The 18,711-nt window shown below is 43.8% G+C and overlaps 1 protein-coding gene across 1 annotated transcript in view; it reads right to left on the minus strand.

Moving 5' to 3' along the window:
• Nucleotides 1–18,711, minus strand: part of si (sucrase-isomaltase (alpha-glucosidase)) — a 116,988-nt gene that overhangs the window by 83,153 nt on the left and 15,124 nt on the right. Inside the window, exons 7-14 of the mRNA XM_055895063.1 lie at nucleotides 18,420–18,591; nucleotides 17,913–18,012; nucleotides 17,676–17,788; nucleotides 17,250–17,375; nucleotides 14,350–14,481; nucleotides 11,819–11,935; nucleotides 8,691–8,804; nucleotides 8,512–8,596 (exon numbers count right to left, since the gene is read on the minus strand). Of these exons, the coding sequence (XP_055751038.1) occupies nucleotides 8,512–8,596; nucleotides 8,691–8,804; nucleotides 11,819–11,935; nucleotides 14,350–14,481; nucleotides 17,250–17,375; nucleotides 17,676–17,788; nucleotides 17,913–18,012; nucleotides 18,420–18,591 (959 nt within the window). The remainder of the gene's footprint in view (nucleotides 1–8,511; nucleotides 8,597–8,690; nucleotides 8,805–11,818; nucleotides 11,936–14,349; nucleotides 14,482–17,249; nucleotides 17,376–17,675; nucleotides 17,789–17,912; nucleotides 18,013–18,419; nucleotides 18,592–18,711) is intronic.

Here is an 18,711-nt window from a genome sequence, read left to right on the forward strand (position 1 = left end):
CTTACTAGTAGTGAAGGGAGGGTTACTAAACAGTCTAACTAGGAGTGAAGGGAGGGTTACTAAACAGTCTAACTAGGAGTGAAGGGGGGGTAGTTGAGGGTTACTAAACAGTCTTACTAGGAGTGAAGGGAGGGTTACTAAACAGTCTAACTAGGAGTGAAGGGGGGGTAGTTGAGGGTTACTAAACAGTCTTACTAGGAGTGAAGGTAGGGTTACTAAACAGTCTTACTAGGAGTGAAGGGAGGGTTACTAAACAGTCTTACTAGGAGTGAAGGGAGGGTAGATGAGGGTTACTAAACAGTCTTACTAGGAGTGAAGGGGGGGGTAGTTGAGGGTTACTAAACAGTTTTACTAGGAGTGAAGGGAGGGTTACTAAACAGTCTTACTAGGAGTGAAGGGAGGGTTACTAAACAGTCTTACTAGGAGTGAAGGGGGGGGTAGTTGAGGGTTACTAAACAGTTTTACTAGGAGTGAAGGGAGGGTTACTAAACAGTCTTACTAGGAGTGAAGGGGGGGTAGTTGAGGGTTACTAAACAGTCTTACTAGGAGTGAAGGGAGGGTTACTAAACAGTCTTACTAGGAGTGAAGGGGGGGGTAGTTGAGGGTTACTAAACAGTTTTACTAGGAGTGAAGGGGGGGGTAGTTGAGGGTTACTAAACAGTTTTACTAGGAGTGAAGGGAGGGTTACTAAACAGTCTTACTAGTAGTGAAGGGAGGGTTACTAGACAGTCTTACTAGGAGTGAAGGGGGGGGGGTAGTTGAGGGTTACTAAACAGTCTTACTAGGAGTGAAGGGAGGGTTACTAGACAGTCTTACTAGGAGTGAAGGGGGGGGGGGTAGTTGAGGGTTACTAAACAGTCTTACTAGGAGTGAAGGGAGGGTTACTAGACAGTCTTACTAGGAGTGAAGGGGGGGGGGTAGTTGAGGGTTACTAAACAGTCTTACTAGGAGTGAAGGGAGGGTTACTAAACAGTCTTACTAGTAGTGAAGGGGGGGGGGGGGTAGTTGAGGGTTACTAAACAGTCTTACTAGGAGTGAAGGGAGGGTTACTAGACAGTCTTACTAGGAGTGAAGGGAGGGTTACTAAACAGTCTTACTAGGAGTGAAGGGGGGGTAGTTGAGGGTTACTAAACAGTCTTACTAGGAGTGAAGGTAGGGTTACTAAACAGTCTTACTAGTAGTGAAGGGAGGGGTAGTTGAGGGTTACTAAACAGTCTTACTAGGAGTGAAGGGAGGGTTACTAAACAGTCTTACTAGGAGTGAAGGGGGGGGTAGATGAGGGTTACTAAACAGTCTTACTAGGAGTGAAGGGAGGGGTAGTTGAGGGTTACTAAACAGTCTTACTAGGAGTGAAGGGGGGGGTAGTTGAGGGTTACTAAACAGTCTTACTAGGAGTGAAGGGAGGGTTACTAGACAGTCTTACTAGGAGTGAAGGGGGGGGTAGTTGAGGGTTACTAAACAGTCTTACTAGGAGTGAAGGGAGGGTTACTAGACAGTCTTACTAGGAGTGAAGGGGGGGGGTAGTTGAGGGTTACTAAACAGTCTTACTAGGAGTGAAGGGGGGGTTACTAGACAGTCTTACTAGGAGTGAAGGGGGGGGTAGTTGAGGGTTACTAAACAGTCTTACTAGGAGTGAAGGGAGGGTTACTAGACAGTCTTACTAGGAGTGAAGGGGGGGGTAGTTGAGGGTTACTAAACAGTCTTACTAGGAGTGAAGGGGGGGTTACTAAACAGTCTTACTAGTAGTGAAGGGGGGGTTACTAAACAGTCTTACTAGTAGTGAAGGGGGGGTTACTAAACAGTCTTACTAGGAGTGAAGGGGGGGTTACTAAACAGTCTTACTAGTAGTGAAGGGAGGGTTACTAAACAGTCTTACTAGTAGTGAAGGGAGGGTAGTTGAGGGTTACTAAACAGTCTTACTAGGAGTGAAGGGGGGGTTACTAAACAGTCTTACTAGTAGTGAAGGGGGGGGGGGTAGTTGAGGGTTACTAAACAGTCTTACTAGGAGTGAAGGGAGGGTTACTAAACAGTCTTACTAGGAGTGAAGGGGGGGTAGTTGAGGGTTACTAAACAGTTTTACTAGGAGTGAAGGGGAGGGTAGTTGAGGGTTACTAAACAGTCTTACTAGTAGTGAAGGGAGGGTTACTAAACAGTCTTACTAGGAGTGAAGGGAGGGTAGATGAGGGTTACTAAACAGTCTTACTAGGAGTGAAGGGGGGGTAGTTGAGGGTTACTAAACAGTCTTACTAGGAGTGAAGGGAGGGTTACTAAACAGTCTTACTAGGAGTGAAGGGAGGGTTACTAAACAGTCTTACTAGGAGTGAAGGGAGGGTTACTAAACAGTCTTATTAGGAGTGAAGGGAGGGTAGATGAGGGTTACTAAACAGTCTTACTAGGAGTGAAGGGGGGTAGTTGAGGGTTACTAAACAGTCTTACTAGGAGTGAAGGGAGGGTTACTAAACCGTCTTACTAGGAGTGAAGGGAGGGTTACTAAACAGTCTTACTAGTAGTGAAGGGGGGGTAGTTGAGGGTTACTAAACAGTCTTACTAGGAGTGAAGGGAGGGTTACTAAACAGTCTTACTAGGAGTGAAGGGAGGGTTACTAAACAGTCTTACTAGGAGTGAAGGGAGGGTTACTAAACAGTCTTACTAGTAGTGAAGGGGGGGGGGGGTAGTTGAGGGTTACTAAACAGTCTTACTAGGAGTGAAGGGGGGGTAGTTGAGGGTTACTAAACAGTCTTACTAGGAGTGAAGGGAGGGTTACTAAACAGTCTTACTAGGAGTGAAGGGGGGGTTACTAAACAGTCTTACTAGGAGTGAAGGGAGGGTAGATGAGGGTTACTAAACAGTCTTACTGGGAGTGAAGGGAGGGTTACTAAACAGTCTTACTAGGAGTGAAGGGAGGGTTACTAAACAGTCTTACTAGGAGTGAAGGGGGGGGTAGATGAGGGTTACTAAACAGTCTTACTAGTAGTGAAGGGGGGGTTACTAAACAGTCTTACTAGGAGTGAAGGGAGGGTTACTAAACAGTCTTACTAGGAGTGAAGGGAGGGTTACTAAACAGTCTTACTAGGAGTGAAGGGGGGGTAGTTGAGGGTTACTAAACAGTCTTACTAGGAGTGAAGGGAGGGTTACTAAACAGTCTTACTAGGAGTGAAGGGAGGGTAGTTGAGGGTTACTAAACAGTCTTACTAGGAGTGAAGGGGGGTAGTTGAGGGTTACTAAACAGTCTTACTAGTAGTGAAGGGGAGGGTAGTTGAGGGTTACTAAACAGTCTTACTAGTAGTGAAGGGGGGTAGATGAGGGTTACTAAACAGTCTTACTAGTAGTGAAGGGGAGGGTAGTTGAGGGTTACTAAACAGTCTTACTAGTAGTGAAGGGGGGTATATGAGGGTTACTAAACAGTCTTACTAGTAGTGAAGGGGGGGTAGTTGAGGGTTACTAAACAGTCTTACTAGTAGTGAAGGGGGGGGGGGTAGTTGAGGGTTACTAAACAGTCTTACTAGTAGTGAAGGGGGGGGGGGTTATTGAGGGTTACTAAACAGTCTTACTAGTAGTGAAGGGGGGGGGGTAGTTGAGGGTTACTAAACAGTCTTACTAGGAGTGAAGGGAGGGTTACTAAACAGTCTTACTAGGAGTGAAGGGGGGGGTAGTTGAGGGTTACTAAACAGTTTTACTAGGAGTGAAGGGAGGGTTACTAAACAGTTTTACTAGGAGTGAAGGGAGGGTTACTAAACAGTCTTACTAGGAGTGAAGGGAGGGTTACTAAACAGTCTTACTAGGAGTGAAGGGAGGGTTACTAAACAGTCTTACTAGGAGTGAAGGGAGGGTTACTAAACAGTCTTACTAGGAGTGAAGGGAGGGTTACTAAACAGTCTTACTAGGAGTGAAGGGGGGGTAGTTGAGGGTTACTAAACAGTCTTACTAGGAGTGAAGGGAGGGTTACTAAACAGTTTTACTAGGAGTGAAGGGAGGGTTACTAAACAGTCTTACTAGGAGTGAAGGGAGGGTTACTAAACAGTCTTACTAGTAGTGAAGGGAGGGGTAGTTGAGGGTTACTAAACAGTCTTACTAGGAGTGAAGGGAGGGTTACTAAACAGTCTTACTAGGAGTGAAGGGGGGGTAGTTGAGGGTTACTAAACAGTCTTACTAGGAGTGAAGGGAGGGTTACTAAACAGTCTTACTAGGAGTGAAGGGGGGGTAGTTGAGGGTTACTAAACAGTTTTACTAGGAGTGAAGGGGGGTAGATGAGGGTTACTAAACAGTCTTACTAGGAGTGAAGGGAGGGTTACTAAACAGTCTTACTAGGAGTGAAGGGGGGTAGATGAGGGTTACTAAACAGTTTTACTAGGAGTGAAGGGGGGGTAGTTGAGGGTTACTAAACAGTCTTACTAGGAGTGAAGGGGGGTAGATGAGGGTTACTAAACAGTCTTATTAGAAGTGAAGGGGGGTAGTTGAGGGTTACTAAACAGTCTTACTAGTAGTGAAGGGGGGTAGTTGAGGGTTACTAAACAGTTTTACTAGGAGTGAAGGGGGGGTAGTTGAGGGTTACTAAACAGTCTTACTAGGAGTGAAGGGGGGTAGTTAAGGGTTACTAAACAGTTTTACTAGGAGTGAAGGGGGGGTAGATGAGGGTTACTAAACAGTCTTACTAGGAGTGAAGGGGGGTAGTTGAGGGTTACTAAACAGTCTTACTAGTAGTGAAGGGGGGTAGTTGAGGGTTACTAAACAGTTTTACTAGTAGTGAAGGGGGGGGGGTAGTTGAGGGTTACTAAACAGTATTACTAGTAGTGAAGGGGGGGGGGTAGTTGAGGGTTACTAAACAGTCTTACTAGTAGTGAAGGGGGGGGGTAGTTGAGGGTTACTAAACAGTCTTACTAGTAGTGAAGGGGGGGGGGTAGTTGAGGGTTACTAAACAGTATTACTAGTAGTGAAGGGGGGGGGGGTAGTTGAGGGTTACTAAACAGTCTTACTAGTAGTGAAGGGGGGGGGTAGTTGAGGGTTACTAAACAGTCTTACTAGTAGTGAAGGGGGGGTAGTTGAGGGTTACTAAACAGTCTTACTAGTAGTGAAGGGAGGGTTACTAAACAGTCTTACTAGGAGTGAAGGGGGGGGGCAGTTGAGGGTTACTAAACAGTCTTACTAGGAGTGAAGGGGGGGTAGTTGAGGGTTACTAAACAGTCTTACTAGGAGTGAAGGGGGGGGGTAGTTGAGGGTTACTAAACAGTCTTACTAGTAGTGAAGGGAGGGTTACTAAACAGTCTTACTAGGAGTGAAGGGGGGGTAGTTGAGGGTTACTAAACAGTCTTACTAGGAGTGAAGGGAGGGTTACTAAACAGTCTTACTAGGAGTGAAGGGGGGGTAGTTGAGGGTTACTAAACAGTCTTACTAGGAGTGAAGGGAGGGTTACTAAACAGTCTTACTAGGAGTGAAGGGGGGGTAGTTGAGGGTTACTAAACAGTCTTACTAGGAGTGAAGGGAGGGTTACTAAACAGTCTTACTAGGAGTGAAGGGGGGGTAGTTGAGGGTTACTAAACAGTCTTACTAGGAGTGAAGGGAGGGTTACTAAACAGTCTTACTAGTAGTGAAGGGAGGGTTACTAAACAGTCTTACTAGTAGTGAAGGGGGGTAGTTGAGGGTTACTAAACAGTCTTACTAGGAGTGAAGGGAGGGTTACTAAACAGTCTTACTAGGAGTGAAGGGGGGGTAGTTGAGGGTTACTAAACAGTCTTACTAGGAGTGAAGGGAGGGTTACTAAACAGTCTTACTAGTAGTGAAGGGAGGGTTACTAAACAGTCTTACTAGTAGTGAAGGGGGGTAGTTGAGGGTTACTAAACAGTCTTACTAGGAGTGAAGGGAGGGTTACTAAACAGTCTTACTAGGAGTGAAGGGAGGGTTACTAAACAGTCTTACTAGGAGTGAAGGGAGGGTAGATGAGGGTTACTAAACAGTCTTACTAGTAGTGAAGGGAGGGTTACTAAACAGTCTTACTAGGAGTGAAGGGGGGGTAGTTGAGGGTTACTAAACAGTCTTACTAGGAGTGAAGGGAGGGTTACTAAACAGTCTTACTAGGAGTGAAGGGAGGGTAGATGAGGGTTACTAAACAGTCTTACTAGGAGTGAAGGGAGGGTAGATGAGGGTTACTAAACAGTCTTACTAGGAGTGAAGGGAGGGTAGATGAGGGTTACTAAACAGTCTTACTAGGAGTGAAGGGAGGGTAGATGAGGGTTACTAAACAGTCTTACTAGTAGTGAAGGGAGGGTTACTAAACAGTCTTACTAGGAGTGAAGGGGGGGTAGTTGAGGGTTACTAAACAGTCTTACTAGGAGTGAAGGGAGGGTTACTAAACAGTCTTACTAGTAGTGAAGGGAGGGTTACTAAACAGTCTTACTAGGAGTGAAGGGAGGGTTACTAAACAGTCTTACTAGGAGTGAAGGGGGGGTAGTTGAGGGTTACTAAACAGTCTTACTAGTAGTGAAGGGAGGGTTACTAAACAGTCTAACTAGGAGTGAAGGGGGGGTAGATGAGGGTTACTAAACAGTCTTACTAGTAGTGAAGGGGGGGTAGTTGAGGGTTACTAAACAGTCTTACTAGGAGTGAAGGGAGGGTTACTAAACAGTCTTACTAGGAGTGAAGGGAGGGTTACTAAACAGTCTTACTAGTAGTGAAGGGAGGGTAGTTGAGGGTTACTAAACAGTCTTACTAGGAGTGAAGGGAGGGTTACTAAACAGTCTTACTAGGAGTGAAGGGAGGGTTACTAAACAGTCTTACTAGGAGTGAAGGGAGGGTTACTAAACAGTCTTACTAGGAGTGAAGGGAGGGTTACTAAACAGTCTTACTAGGAGTGAAGGGGGGTAGTTGAGGGTTACTAAACAGTCTTACTAGTAGTGAAGGGAGGGTAGTTGAGGGTTACTAAACAGTCTTACTAGGAGTGAAGGGGGGGTAGTTGAGGGTTACTAAACAGTCTTACTAGTAGTGAAGGGAGGGTTACTAAACAGTCTTACTAGGAGTGAAGGGGGGTAGATGAGGGTTACTAAACAGTCTTACTAGTAGTGAAGGGAGGGTTACTAAACAGTCTTACTAGGAGTGAAGGGGGGGTAGTTGAGGGTTACTAAACAGTCTTACTAGTAGTGAAGGGAGGGTAGATGAGGGTTACTAAACAGTCTTACTAGTAGTGAAGGGAGGGTAGTTGAGGGTTACTAAACAGTTTTACTAGGAGTGAAGGGAGGGTTACTAAACAGTCTTACTAGGAGTGAAGGGGGGGTAGTTGAGGGTTACTAAACAGTCTTACTAGGAGTGAAGGGAGGGTTACTAAACAGTCTTACTAGGAGTGAAGGGGGGGTAGTTGAGGGTTACTAAACAGTTTTACTAGGAGTGAAGGGAGGGTTACTAAACAGTCTTACTAGGAGTGAAGGGGGGGTAGTTGAGGGTTACTAAACAGTCTTACTAGGAGTGAAGGGAGGGTTACTAAACAGTCTTACTAGGAGTGAAGGGAGGGTTACTAAACAGTCTTACTAGGAGTGAAGGGGGGGTAGTTGAGGGTTACTAAACAGTCTTACTAGGAGTGAAGGGAGGGTTACTAAACAGTCTTACTAGGAGTGAAGGGAGGGTTACTAAACAGTCTTACTAGGAGTGAAGGGGGGGTAGTTGAGGGTTACTAAACAGTTTTACTAGGAGTGAAGGGAGGGTTACTAAACAGTCTTACTAGGAGTGAAGGGGGGGTAGTTGAGGGTTACTAAACAGTTTTACTAGGAGTGAAGGGAGGGTAGTTGAGGGTTACTAAACAGTCTTACTAGTAGTGAAGGGAGGGTTACTAAACAGTCTTACTAGTAGTGAAGGTAGGGTTACTAAACAGTCTTACTAGGAGTGAAGGGAGGGTTACTAAACAGTCTTACTAGGAGTGAAGGTAGGGTTACTAAACAGTCTTACTAGGAGTGAAGGGAGGGTTACTATACAGTCTTACTAGGAGTGAAGGTAGGGTTACTAAACAGTCTTACTAGGAGTGAAGGTAGGGTTACTAAACAGTCTTACTAGGAGTGAAGGTAGGGTTACTAAACAGTCTTACTAGGAGTGAAGGTAGGGTTACTAAACAGTCTTACTAGGAGTGAAGGGAGGGTTACTAAACAGTCTTACTAGGAGTGAAGGGAGGGTTACTAAACAGTCTTACTAGGAGTGAAGGGGGGGTAGTTGAGGGTTACTAAACAGTCTTACTAGGAGTGAAGGTAGGGTTACTAAACAGTCTTACTAGGAGTGAAGGGAGGGTTACTAAACAGTCTTACTAGGAGTGAAGGGAGGGTTACTAAACAGTCTTACTAGTAGTGAAGGGGGGTAGTTGAGGGTTACTAAACAGTCTTACTAGGAGTGAAGGGGGGTAGTTGAGGGTTACTAGACAGTCTTACTAGGAGTGAAGGGAGGGTAGTTGAGGGTTACTAAACAGTCTTACTAGGAGTGAAGGTAGGGTTACTAAACAGTCTTACTAGGAGTGAAGGGAGGGTTACTAAACAGTCTTACTAGGAGTGAAGGGGGGGTAGTTGAGATTGTTGTCATCACATCCATTGATGGAGCCTTTCATGAAGTTAGACACCTCATTCATATCCTGTCAGGAAGAAGACAGAGTTGGGATGTGTGGATGTGGATGTCAGACTTGAACATAAATATAGTACAACCAAGCATTAGTAGAATAGACTTACAATCCACAGAGCGTCGTGTTTGATTTCTTTCGATAATCTGACGTACTCATCAGTCCACCACTCTTTACAGCTGGGGTTAGTGTAGTCTGGAAACACTGCCACACCTGGCCAGACCTAGAGAGAGAGGGAAGATAAGAGGATATGAGGAGAGAAGGGTTATTGTGAAGAAACACTAACTCATCTGGACAGACCTACAGTATAGAGAGAGAAGAGAAGCACTAAGTCATCTGGACAGACCTACAGTATAGAGAGAGAAGAGAGACACTAAGTCATCTGGACAGACCTACAGTATATAGAGAGAAGAGAAACACTAAGTCATCTGGACAGACCTACAGTATAGAGAGAGAAGAGAAACACTAAGTCATCTGGACAGACCTACAGTATATAGAGAGAAGAGAAACACTAAGTCATCTGGACAGACCTACAGTATAGAGAGAGAAGAGAAACACTAAGTCATCTGGACAGACCTACAGTATAGAGAGAGAAGAGAGGAGAGAAACACTAAGTCATATGAACAGACCTACAGTATAGAGAGAGAAGAGAAACACTAAGTCATCTGGACAGACCTACGGTATAGAGAGAGAAGAGAAACACTAAGTCATCTGGACAGACCTACAGTATAGAGAGAGAAGAGAGGAGAGAAACACTAAGTCATCTGGACAGACCTACAGTATAGAGAGAGAAGAGAGGAGAGAAACACTAAGTCATCTGGACAGACCTAAAGTATAGAGAGAGAAGAGAAACACTAAGTCATCTGGACAGACCTATAGTATAGAGAGAGAAGAGAGGAGAGAAACACTAAGTCATCTGGACAGACCTACAGTATAGAGAGAGAAGAGAAGCACTAAGTCATCTGGACAGACCTACGGTATAGAGTGAGAAGAGAGGAGAGAAACACTAAGTCATCTGGACAGACCTACAGTATAGAGAGAGAAGAGAAACACTAAGTTATCTGGACAGACCTACAGTATAGAGAGAGAAGAGAAACACTAAGTCATCTGGACAGACCTACAATATAGAGATAGAAGAGAAACACTAAATCCTCTGGACAGACCTACGGTATAGAGAGAGAAGAGAGGAGAGAAACACTAAGTCATCTGGACAGACCTACGGTATAGAGAGAGAAGAGAAACACTAAGTCATCTGGACAGACCTACAGTATAGAGAGAGAAGAGAAATGCTAAGTCATCTGGACAGACCTACAGTATAGAGAGAGAAGAGAAACACTAAGTCATCTGGACAGACCTACAGTATAGAGAGAGAAGAGAAACACTAAGTCATCTGGACAGACCTACAGTATAGAGAGAGAAGAGAAACACTAAGTCATCTGGACAGACCTACGGTATAGAGAGAGAAGAGAAACACTAAGTCATCTGGACAGACCTACAGTATAGAGAGAGAAGAGAAACACTAAGTCATCTGGACAGACCTACGGTATAGAGAGAGAAGAGAGGAGAGAAACACTAAGTCATCTGGACAGACCTACAGTATAGAGAGAGAAGAGAAACACTAAGTCATCTGGACAGACCTACAGTATAGAGAGAGAAGAGAGGAGAGAAACACTAAGTCATATGAACAGACCTACAGTATAGAGAGAGAAGAGAGACACTAAGTCATCTGGACAGACCTACGGTATAGAGAGAGAAGAGAAACACTAAGTCACCTGGACAGACCTACAGTATAGAGAGAGAAGAGAAACACTAAGTCATCTGGACAGACCTACAGTATAGAGAGAGAAGAGAAACACTAAGTCATCTGGACAGACCTACAGTATAGAGAGAGAAGATAAACACTAAGTCATCTGGACAGACCTACAGTATAGAGAGAGAAGAGAAACACTAAGTCATCTGGACAGACCTACAGTATATAGAGAGAGAAGAGAAACACTAAGTCATCTGGACAGACCTACAGTATAGAGAGAGAAGAGAGGAGAGAAACACTAAGTAGATGTAGACGTAGAGAGAGGGAGAGAAGTGGAGCAAAGGACACACAGAGAAAGAGAGGATAGGAGGGGATAACGATGGTAGAAATGAGAGGGAAACGTTTAGAGGGGAGAGAAGGACATATGAGAGCGAGGGGAGGAGAAATCAATTTTACAATATAAATATCCAGACGTGACTGTGAGTTTGAAGCCTTTGCTAATGACATGCACAGAGAGCAATGATTAATCCTCAGAGAAAGAGGGGGGTGGGAGGGGGGGGGGGGCGTTGCATGTGTGTGTGTCTGTAGCTATGCATGCATGTGTACATTAGGTTGAGGTCTTCGCTGACCTTGTATGACAGGGTTGTAAAGATTAAATCTCAAGATTTCTTCACTCCCCTCAGGAAAACATTAGCTAGCTTTTATCACTAGCAGAAAGAGCACATTAATGATTTTCACACACATTAACACACACACACACACACACACACACACACACACACACACACACACACACACACACACACACACACACACACACACACACACACACACACACACACACACACACACACACACACACACACACACACACACACTTGGTGTAAGTAAGAGCAGTCTGTGCTAATACTCGGAGCACACCGTCTGTGATGCAGGACAGTTAGAGATTAAACACAAATGTAGAATCAATGCATCTGTTTGACCTGATATAAAACCATTAACTGGGTCAGGCTTAATCGTGTGGGTAAAAAACATCGTTAACCCATGAGATATGATCTGCTCTATAGACATTTGTAAACGCTCTCTGTCTCTCTCTACACACATAGCCAACACAAAGTGGGATTGATCATTTCAAAACAACACTTGCCTACCTCTCTCTCTCACACGCACTCAAGCACCCACAGACACACACACACACAAGCACCCACAGACACACACACACACACATGCACATCACAACGACCACCACCACCACCACCTCCACCACCATCACCACCACCATCACCACCTCCACCACCTTCACGACCACCTCCACAACCACCATCGTAGCCTCGCAGTTAAGAGCATTGGGCCAGTAACCGAAAGGTTGCTGGTTTGAATCGCCGATCCAGCAAGGCGATTCAGAGGGGTTGGGTTAAATGTGGAAGACACATTTCAGTTGAATGTATTCAGTTGTACAACTGACTAGGTGTTCCATTCCCACCTACCTCTCCCACTAGAGGTGTTTTCCCATCAGCCTCAGTGACCCAAGCGTTCTTCTGTGTTCCTCGGTCATAGGCCTCATACGGCCCGTTGATCCTCTTACTGATGGCTATTGCCGGGTCCTGAAAGACAATAACACAGCCTTTTACATGATATTCTTCACATTGACAGGTCGCTGGTTTGAATCCCAGAGCCAATCAGTGGAAACACTATGACAACATTTTCTTTGGCAAAACTGCACTAAACTCAACAAAACATTTAAAAATAAGCCTACTCACAACAGGCTATTATAGAGGGAATGAGCCTTGATATGTGAGAAACGATTGCAATGGTTGCGTGCATCGCATTTTGTCAAAGGGTAGACTACCATGTCTCAGGCCTAAGCACAGGAAGGAAGATGATTGCCAATAGGCCTAGGTACAGGAGTGATCATTTTCCCATTTCCTTTCCCTTTCATATGCCCGGGAACAAATAAAACATATTTTTTTAACCTTTTTTTACCTAGGCAAGTCAGTTAAGAACACATTCTTATTTTCAATGACGGCCTAGGAACAGTGGGTTAACTGCCTTGTTCAGGGGCAGAACGACAGATTTTTACATTGTCAGCTCAGGGATTCGATCTTGCAACTTTTCGGTTACTAGTCCAACGTTAGGCTACCCTTGCCGCCCAAGTATTTTCACTCTGCATTTAACTTAACTATCAACTCTATAATTTCTGGGTCAGCTTTAAGTAACTTACTGCAATTAGATTTAAACTAAAATGGGCAGACATTGCATTTCTATAGCAGAAAACTATTGCTCAAGCAATCATTTTCCCAGAACTGTCTGGGAGACGAAATATTTTTAATAATGCATTTGGGATGTTCAATTAATTCGCACAAAACTTATAAACAAAGTATTCACTATGAAAGTAGGCTATTCATACATAGGCTATGCGCAGCACGTCATTCAATTTATCCAATCAGTTATTGTTTTCTTGCTAAAACCGCACTGGACTAGAATTATCAAAGGACTTTGTAGTTTTCCAAAAAAACAGTTAGTTTAGTTAAAACGGTTAGTCAATGTCCAGATTTCAGTTTCCTTTTAAGCCATCTAAACAGTACAGTTCCCTTGCCGTGCATTAGGCCTATTTGAAGTCCTGTGTCGAAATGTATAGCACCTAACACAGCCAGAACACTGGCACTGCAATCATCCTCCTTACCTCGTCACCAAATCTTTTCCAAACATTACTTTTCTGTCCCCCCTTCTCATTATTTTCAACTCTCCTTTCGCAGCTTTTGTCTTATTGAATTAAACTTTGACAATGTCCTTTTTGCCTCTGTGACGTTGACTTCTTCTGCCCGTTCCCAAAAGCATTATTTGCCAATTGGCTGTGTAGGCAATTTGGCGCGCATACAGTTAACCCCTAAAGTTTAGGTTTACGTACTAATACCAGACAGCCTAAAATAATGAAAGAAAAACCTCAAAGTAGCCTATAGATATAAATTGCACAGGAATGATACATTTATGGATTATTTAAGGTATTGTTTTCTCTTTAGTCAACCCGCTCTTCAGCCACACAATAGTTACATTTTAATGACCATAAATTTATCACTCCAGTGTTAATCTGCTAAATTGTAATTATTCGATTTATTGCCTACCTCATGCCTTTTGCACACATTGTATATAGATTCTCTTTTTTCTACCATGTTATTGACTTGTCTATTGTTTACTCCATGTGTAACTCTGTGTTGTTGTCTGTTCACACTGTTTTGCTTTATCTTGGCCAGGTCGCAGTTGCAAATGAGAACTTGTTCTCAACTAGCCTACCTGGTTAAATAAAGGTGAAATAAAAAAAAAATAAAAAAAATAAACCCGTCCCTGCGGATATACCCACCGGGACTGCGGCTACGAGTCCACCCATGCACCACTAACGCACGCATATATGCAAGGAGAACAAGGAGGTCATACCGGTAAATAGAAGTTTCTCAAAGGTAGAGACAATATAAACAACAACATAACTGTAATGACCTACGAGGGATATGCCTGACATGTTGCCAAATCGCGGTCTACTCGGGAATCCTATCTGGAGAGTTCACAAACTACATTTACAAATTCAATGCGACATGTTTTACGCCTATAATCAAATACATTAGCAACAACAAACTCAGCAAAACACTGGGATTAGGCGACTTCAAACCGTATAAATAATAGCAAGGTTACAATAGTGCCACTACTATTGAACTGTGAATATGGTTTCATTCAACGTGCACATTTGGAACTTGTAGTGACATAGTTTACTGTAGAACCAACAAGTTGTTGTCAAAAACTAGTCAAGCACATCAGCTGTAGGCGGCAGGTTAGAGCATTGGGCCAGTAACCGAAAGGTTGCTAGATCAAATCCCCGAGTTGACAAGGAAAAATCTGTCATTATGTCCCTTAACAAGGCAGTTAACCCGCTGTTCGTAGGCCGTGTTTAAAAAAAAAAGTGTTTTTAAATGACTTGCCTTGTTCAATAATATGTATTTTTTTCTTCCAAAAACGTTCTGTTTCTTACCAATATAAGAATGTATTTCTGTCCCTTCTCATGCATGTAATCAGCGAACTGAGGGAGGTCTTTGAATTTGACTTCATCATAAGTGAAGTCCTTCTTATCTTCCATATAGTCAATGTCAGTGTACTGGATGTCCTGGGAGAGAAGAGAAGCAGATAGAGAAAAGTAGTGCATTCATTTTGGCTATAGGAGTTGAATGTTAGTGTCATAATCACACAGTATTTGTCTCAAACCACTCAAACTGTATGCATCATTGCATGTTTTACATACATTTAGTCAAAGCCACTCCAATATTATGGTCTTAGCAGCATGGCTTAGTAAATGCATTGCCCCTTGGCATGTGTTTACTGCACTGCAGTGCACTCTTATCTTATCTTTTAAATCCTAACTTCAAATATTAATGTCTTACCATGACTGAAATGTTTTCCCTTAAATGTATATTTACATCTTAGTATGAATGTAATGCATATAGAACAGTGGTGTAAAGTACTTAAGTAAAAATACTTTAAAGTACAACTTAAGTACAACTTCGTTTTTTTGGTGTATCTGTATTTTACTTTACTATTTATATTTTTGCTAACTTTTACTTTTACTTCATTATATTCCTAAAGAAAATAATGTGCTTTTTACTCTGCACATTTTCCCTGACACCCAAAAAATACTTGTTACATTTTGCCCGGAAAATGGTCCAATTCCCACACTTATCAAGACAACATCCCCGGTCTGGCAAACTCACCAGACACAAATGCTTCGTTTGTAAATGATGTCTGAGTGTTTGTGTGCCCCTGGCTATCCGTCAATTAAAAAGTAAATAGTCCCGTCTGGTTTGCTTAATATAAGGAATTTGAAATGGTTTATACTTTTACTTTTGATACTTATTAAGTACATTTTAGCAATTCCATTTACTTTGATACTTAAGTATATTTAAAACCAAATACTTTTAGACTTTTACTCAAGTAGTATTTTACTTGGTGACTTTGTCTTTTACTTGAGTCACTTTCTATTAAGTTATCTTTACTTTTAATCAAGTATAATAATGGAGTAATTTTTCCACCACTGATATAGAATTATTCAGAGACTATGCATCCAATCAAATGTTTGAAATTTAGCATAAATTAAACACATCTGCTCAGATATTAGCATATTTTACATTAGCTTAATGTATTCCCCTCACACATATTTGCATCTTAGCATAAGTTAAACACATCTTCTTTAGCATAAGCCTGCTGGCATGCCTGCAAGTTTCATGCCTTCATGTGAGTGCTAGTGACTTGGCTAATGTGTTGCGGAACCTTGGGAGGATTCTAGAGTGCTAGCACATTCTGTTTTTGGTCTGGGCCTTGATTCTGTGGCTTGGCAGTCCCTCTCCGTATCACTCTAACAGATGGTTCCCAGCTCCTGCCAGTTCCCTGCTAATGGTAATCAGTTCCAGACGTATTAGGATAATGTGATAATGCCCTCTGTGGTCTATCTGATCTCTATCAAATATGTCCCTCAATATAGCCGCTGTCATCCTGCTGTATCTTAATGTCAAGGGCGGACGTGGTTATTAAAAAAAATCAAAGAGTAAATAGTAAGCTTGTTTTGTCCGAGTTTTTTTGTGATCGTTTGTGTCAAAGTTTGACCTCTTGATTGTCGTGGAGGTTAGATAAATCCTCGCTAGGAGCTGATGAGTTTTCATAGGGTAAACATGTCTCCCGACTGCAGGATACTCCTGAAGGACTGGAGAACAGAGCATCAGACTCTGACAATTTGACATGGAACAGGATTCTCCCAGAGAGCAAAAGGTCAGGTCCCTTCTGCCTGTCCAGCTCTGATAGAGAATTTCATATCTCTAGTCTACAGCTGAATCCTATCTGGTGGTTGGTGGATTACAGTCCTTTGCTTATAGCTTTCAGTGTGGAACTGATTGCTAATGATTCCTAGCTTCCAAGCAGTGTTTCCCTTACTTGTGGTAGGTGGGAGTTATTTACTTGCTCCCGTTCTGTTATTGTTGAACATATACTGTAGGTAGATTTTCACTTTCTGATTCGCTGGTACTGGTTCGTTGATTCGCTGGTACTGGTTCGCTGATTCGCTGGTACTGGTTCGCTGATTCGCTGGTACTGGTTCGCTGATTCGCTGGTACTGGTTCGCTGATTCGCTGGTACTGGTTCGCTGATTCGCTGGTACTGGTTCGTTGATTCGCTGGTACTGGTTCGTTGATTCGCTGGTACTGGTTCGTTGATTCGCTGGTACTGGTTCGCTGATTCGCTGGTACTGGTTCTCTGATTCGCTGGTACTGGTTCGCTGATTCGCTGGTACTGGTTCGCTGATTCGCTGGTACTGGTTCGTTGATTCGCTGGTACTGGTTCGCTGATTCGCTGGTACTGGTTCGCTGATTCGCTGGTACTGGTTCGCTGATTCGCTGGTATTGGTTCGCTGATTCGCTGGTACTGGTTCGTTGATTCGCTGGTACTGGTTCGCTGATTCGCTGGTACTGGTTCGTTGATTCGCTGGTACTGGTTCACTGATTCGCTGGTACTGGTTCGTTGATTCGCTGGTACTGGTTCGCTGATTCGCTGGTACTGGTTCGTTGATTCGCTGGTACTGGTTCGCTGATTCGCTGGTACTGGTTCGTTGATTCGCTGGTACTGGTTCGCTGATTCGCTGGTACTGGTTCGTTGATTCGCTGGTACTGGTTCGCTGATTCGCTGGTACTGGTTCGTTGATTCGCTGGTACTGGTTCGCTGATTCGCTGGTACTGGTTCGTTGATTCGCTGGTACTGGTTCACTGATTCGCTGGTACTGGTTCGTTGATTCGCTGGTTTCGAGCTCTAAGATAATGCCTTTGTTCCTAAATGGCATTCTAGTTTGTGACCTAGGTCCCTATAGAACCAATAGTTCTACATTAAAGCTCTTACATATGGCAGGTCAACAGCTCGGTTCCTCTCCACTGTTTTCTTGACTTCATCTAGACTGCCGTAGTCCCAACGAGACAACTGGAAGCCTAGAGACCAGTATGGAGGAATCATTGGCTTGCCGATCAGCTGGACACACACGCACACACACACACACACACACACACACACACACACACACACACACACACACACACACACACACACACACACACACACACACACACACACACACACACACACACACACACACACACACACACACACACACACACACACACACACACACACACACACACACACACAAAGGAAAGATGTATCATACACATATACTGATTCCAAATGTACCACTGTATCACAGAGCATTCGTGCCTATCACTTGCAAATGATCAGCTTCATAGTGAAAGTCAGCGGAACCCTCTGTCTCACCTCCAGGAACTCATGGACCACCTGTTCAGGTGTGTCTCCTAGCAGGATGTAGAAGTCCAGAACTCCTCCAATGGTTCTGTAGGTTACCGCTGGAGCCGGCTGCAGCGTCACCTCTGGGAAAGGTCAATAAAACACAACCACACGGTGTTGAGATATATTCTGATCTCTGGATTGGTTACATAGACACATCTGGACCAGGTGGGAACAACACTCTTCATGTGTTTCTGTTTTATTTACCCATAGCGTTGCTGTTCATCAGGAAGACTCCGAAGGACTTGCCACTCTCGTCCTCCAGACAAAGGAAATAGGGATAATGCCCATAGAGGTTATGTGTCCCCTGGGGGATGAAGGAAAGAAAGGGATGAGAGAGAGAGAGAGAGAGAGAGAGATGGATCGAAGGTGAGGGGGTGGCGGTACAAACTAATCAGCTTACAAGACATTCAATTACCCGCCCTTTGGGATGGAATGTACACACACACCGTGTTCACAGCAGCTGACAGGCCCTGAGCTGTGCTCCTTATAGAATACATGCTGCTTGTGTGATGTTTGAGAATGATCGATGTAAGAAGTGTGTGTGTGTGCGTGTCTGTGTGTGTGTGTGTGTGTGTGTGTGTGTGTGTGTGTGTGTGTGTGTGTGTGTGCGTGCGTGTGTGTGTGTGTGTGTGTGTGTGTGTGTGTGTGTGTGTGTGTGTGTGTGTGTGTGTGTGTGTGTGTTACAGTATATGTGTGTATATCAGTACTCACTCCATTAGGGAATGAATCTCGTGTGAAGATTGGCCACGTTCTCCAGTTGGTGTCATGACGATAGTTCTGATGGACGTGTTCTCCCAGACCGTATATATTATGGGATGGCAGTCTGGCAGACAGCTGCAGGTACTGATCAGCAAACACCAGCGGACCCATTGTGGTGTCAAACCTGTGTGTGTGTGCGGGGGGGTTGAGATGATGAGAGAGTGGTTGTATTAGAACACACAGGGTATGTATTGAATTGTATAGTACAGTATTGTTATGGAGGACAACACCTCTGGGAGAAGGT

This window comes from Salvelinus fontinalis, chromosome 33, assembly GCF_029448725.1.
Source record: "Salvelinus fontinalis isolate EN_2023a chromosome 33, ASM2944872v1, whole genome shotgun sequence".
NCBI classification, from domain to species: domain Eukaryota; kingdom Metazoa; phylum Chordata; class Actinopteri; order Salmoniformes; family Salmonidae; genus Salvelinus; species Salvelinus fontinalis.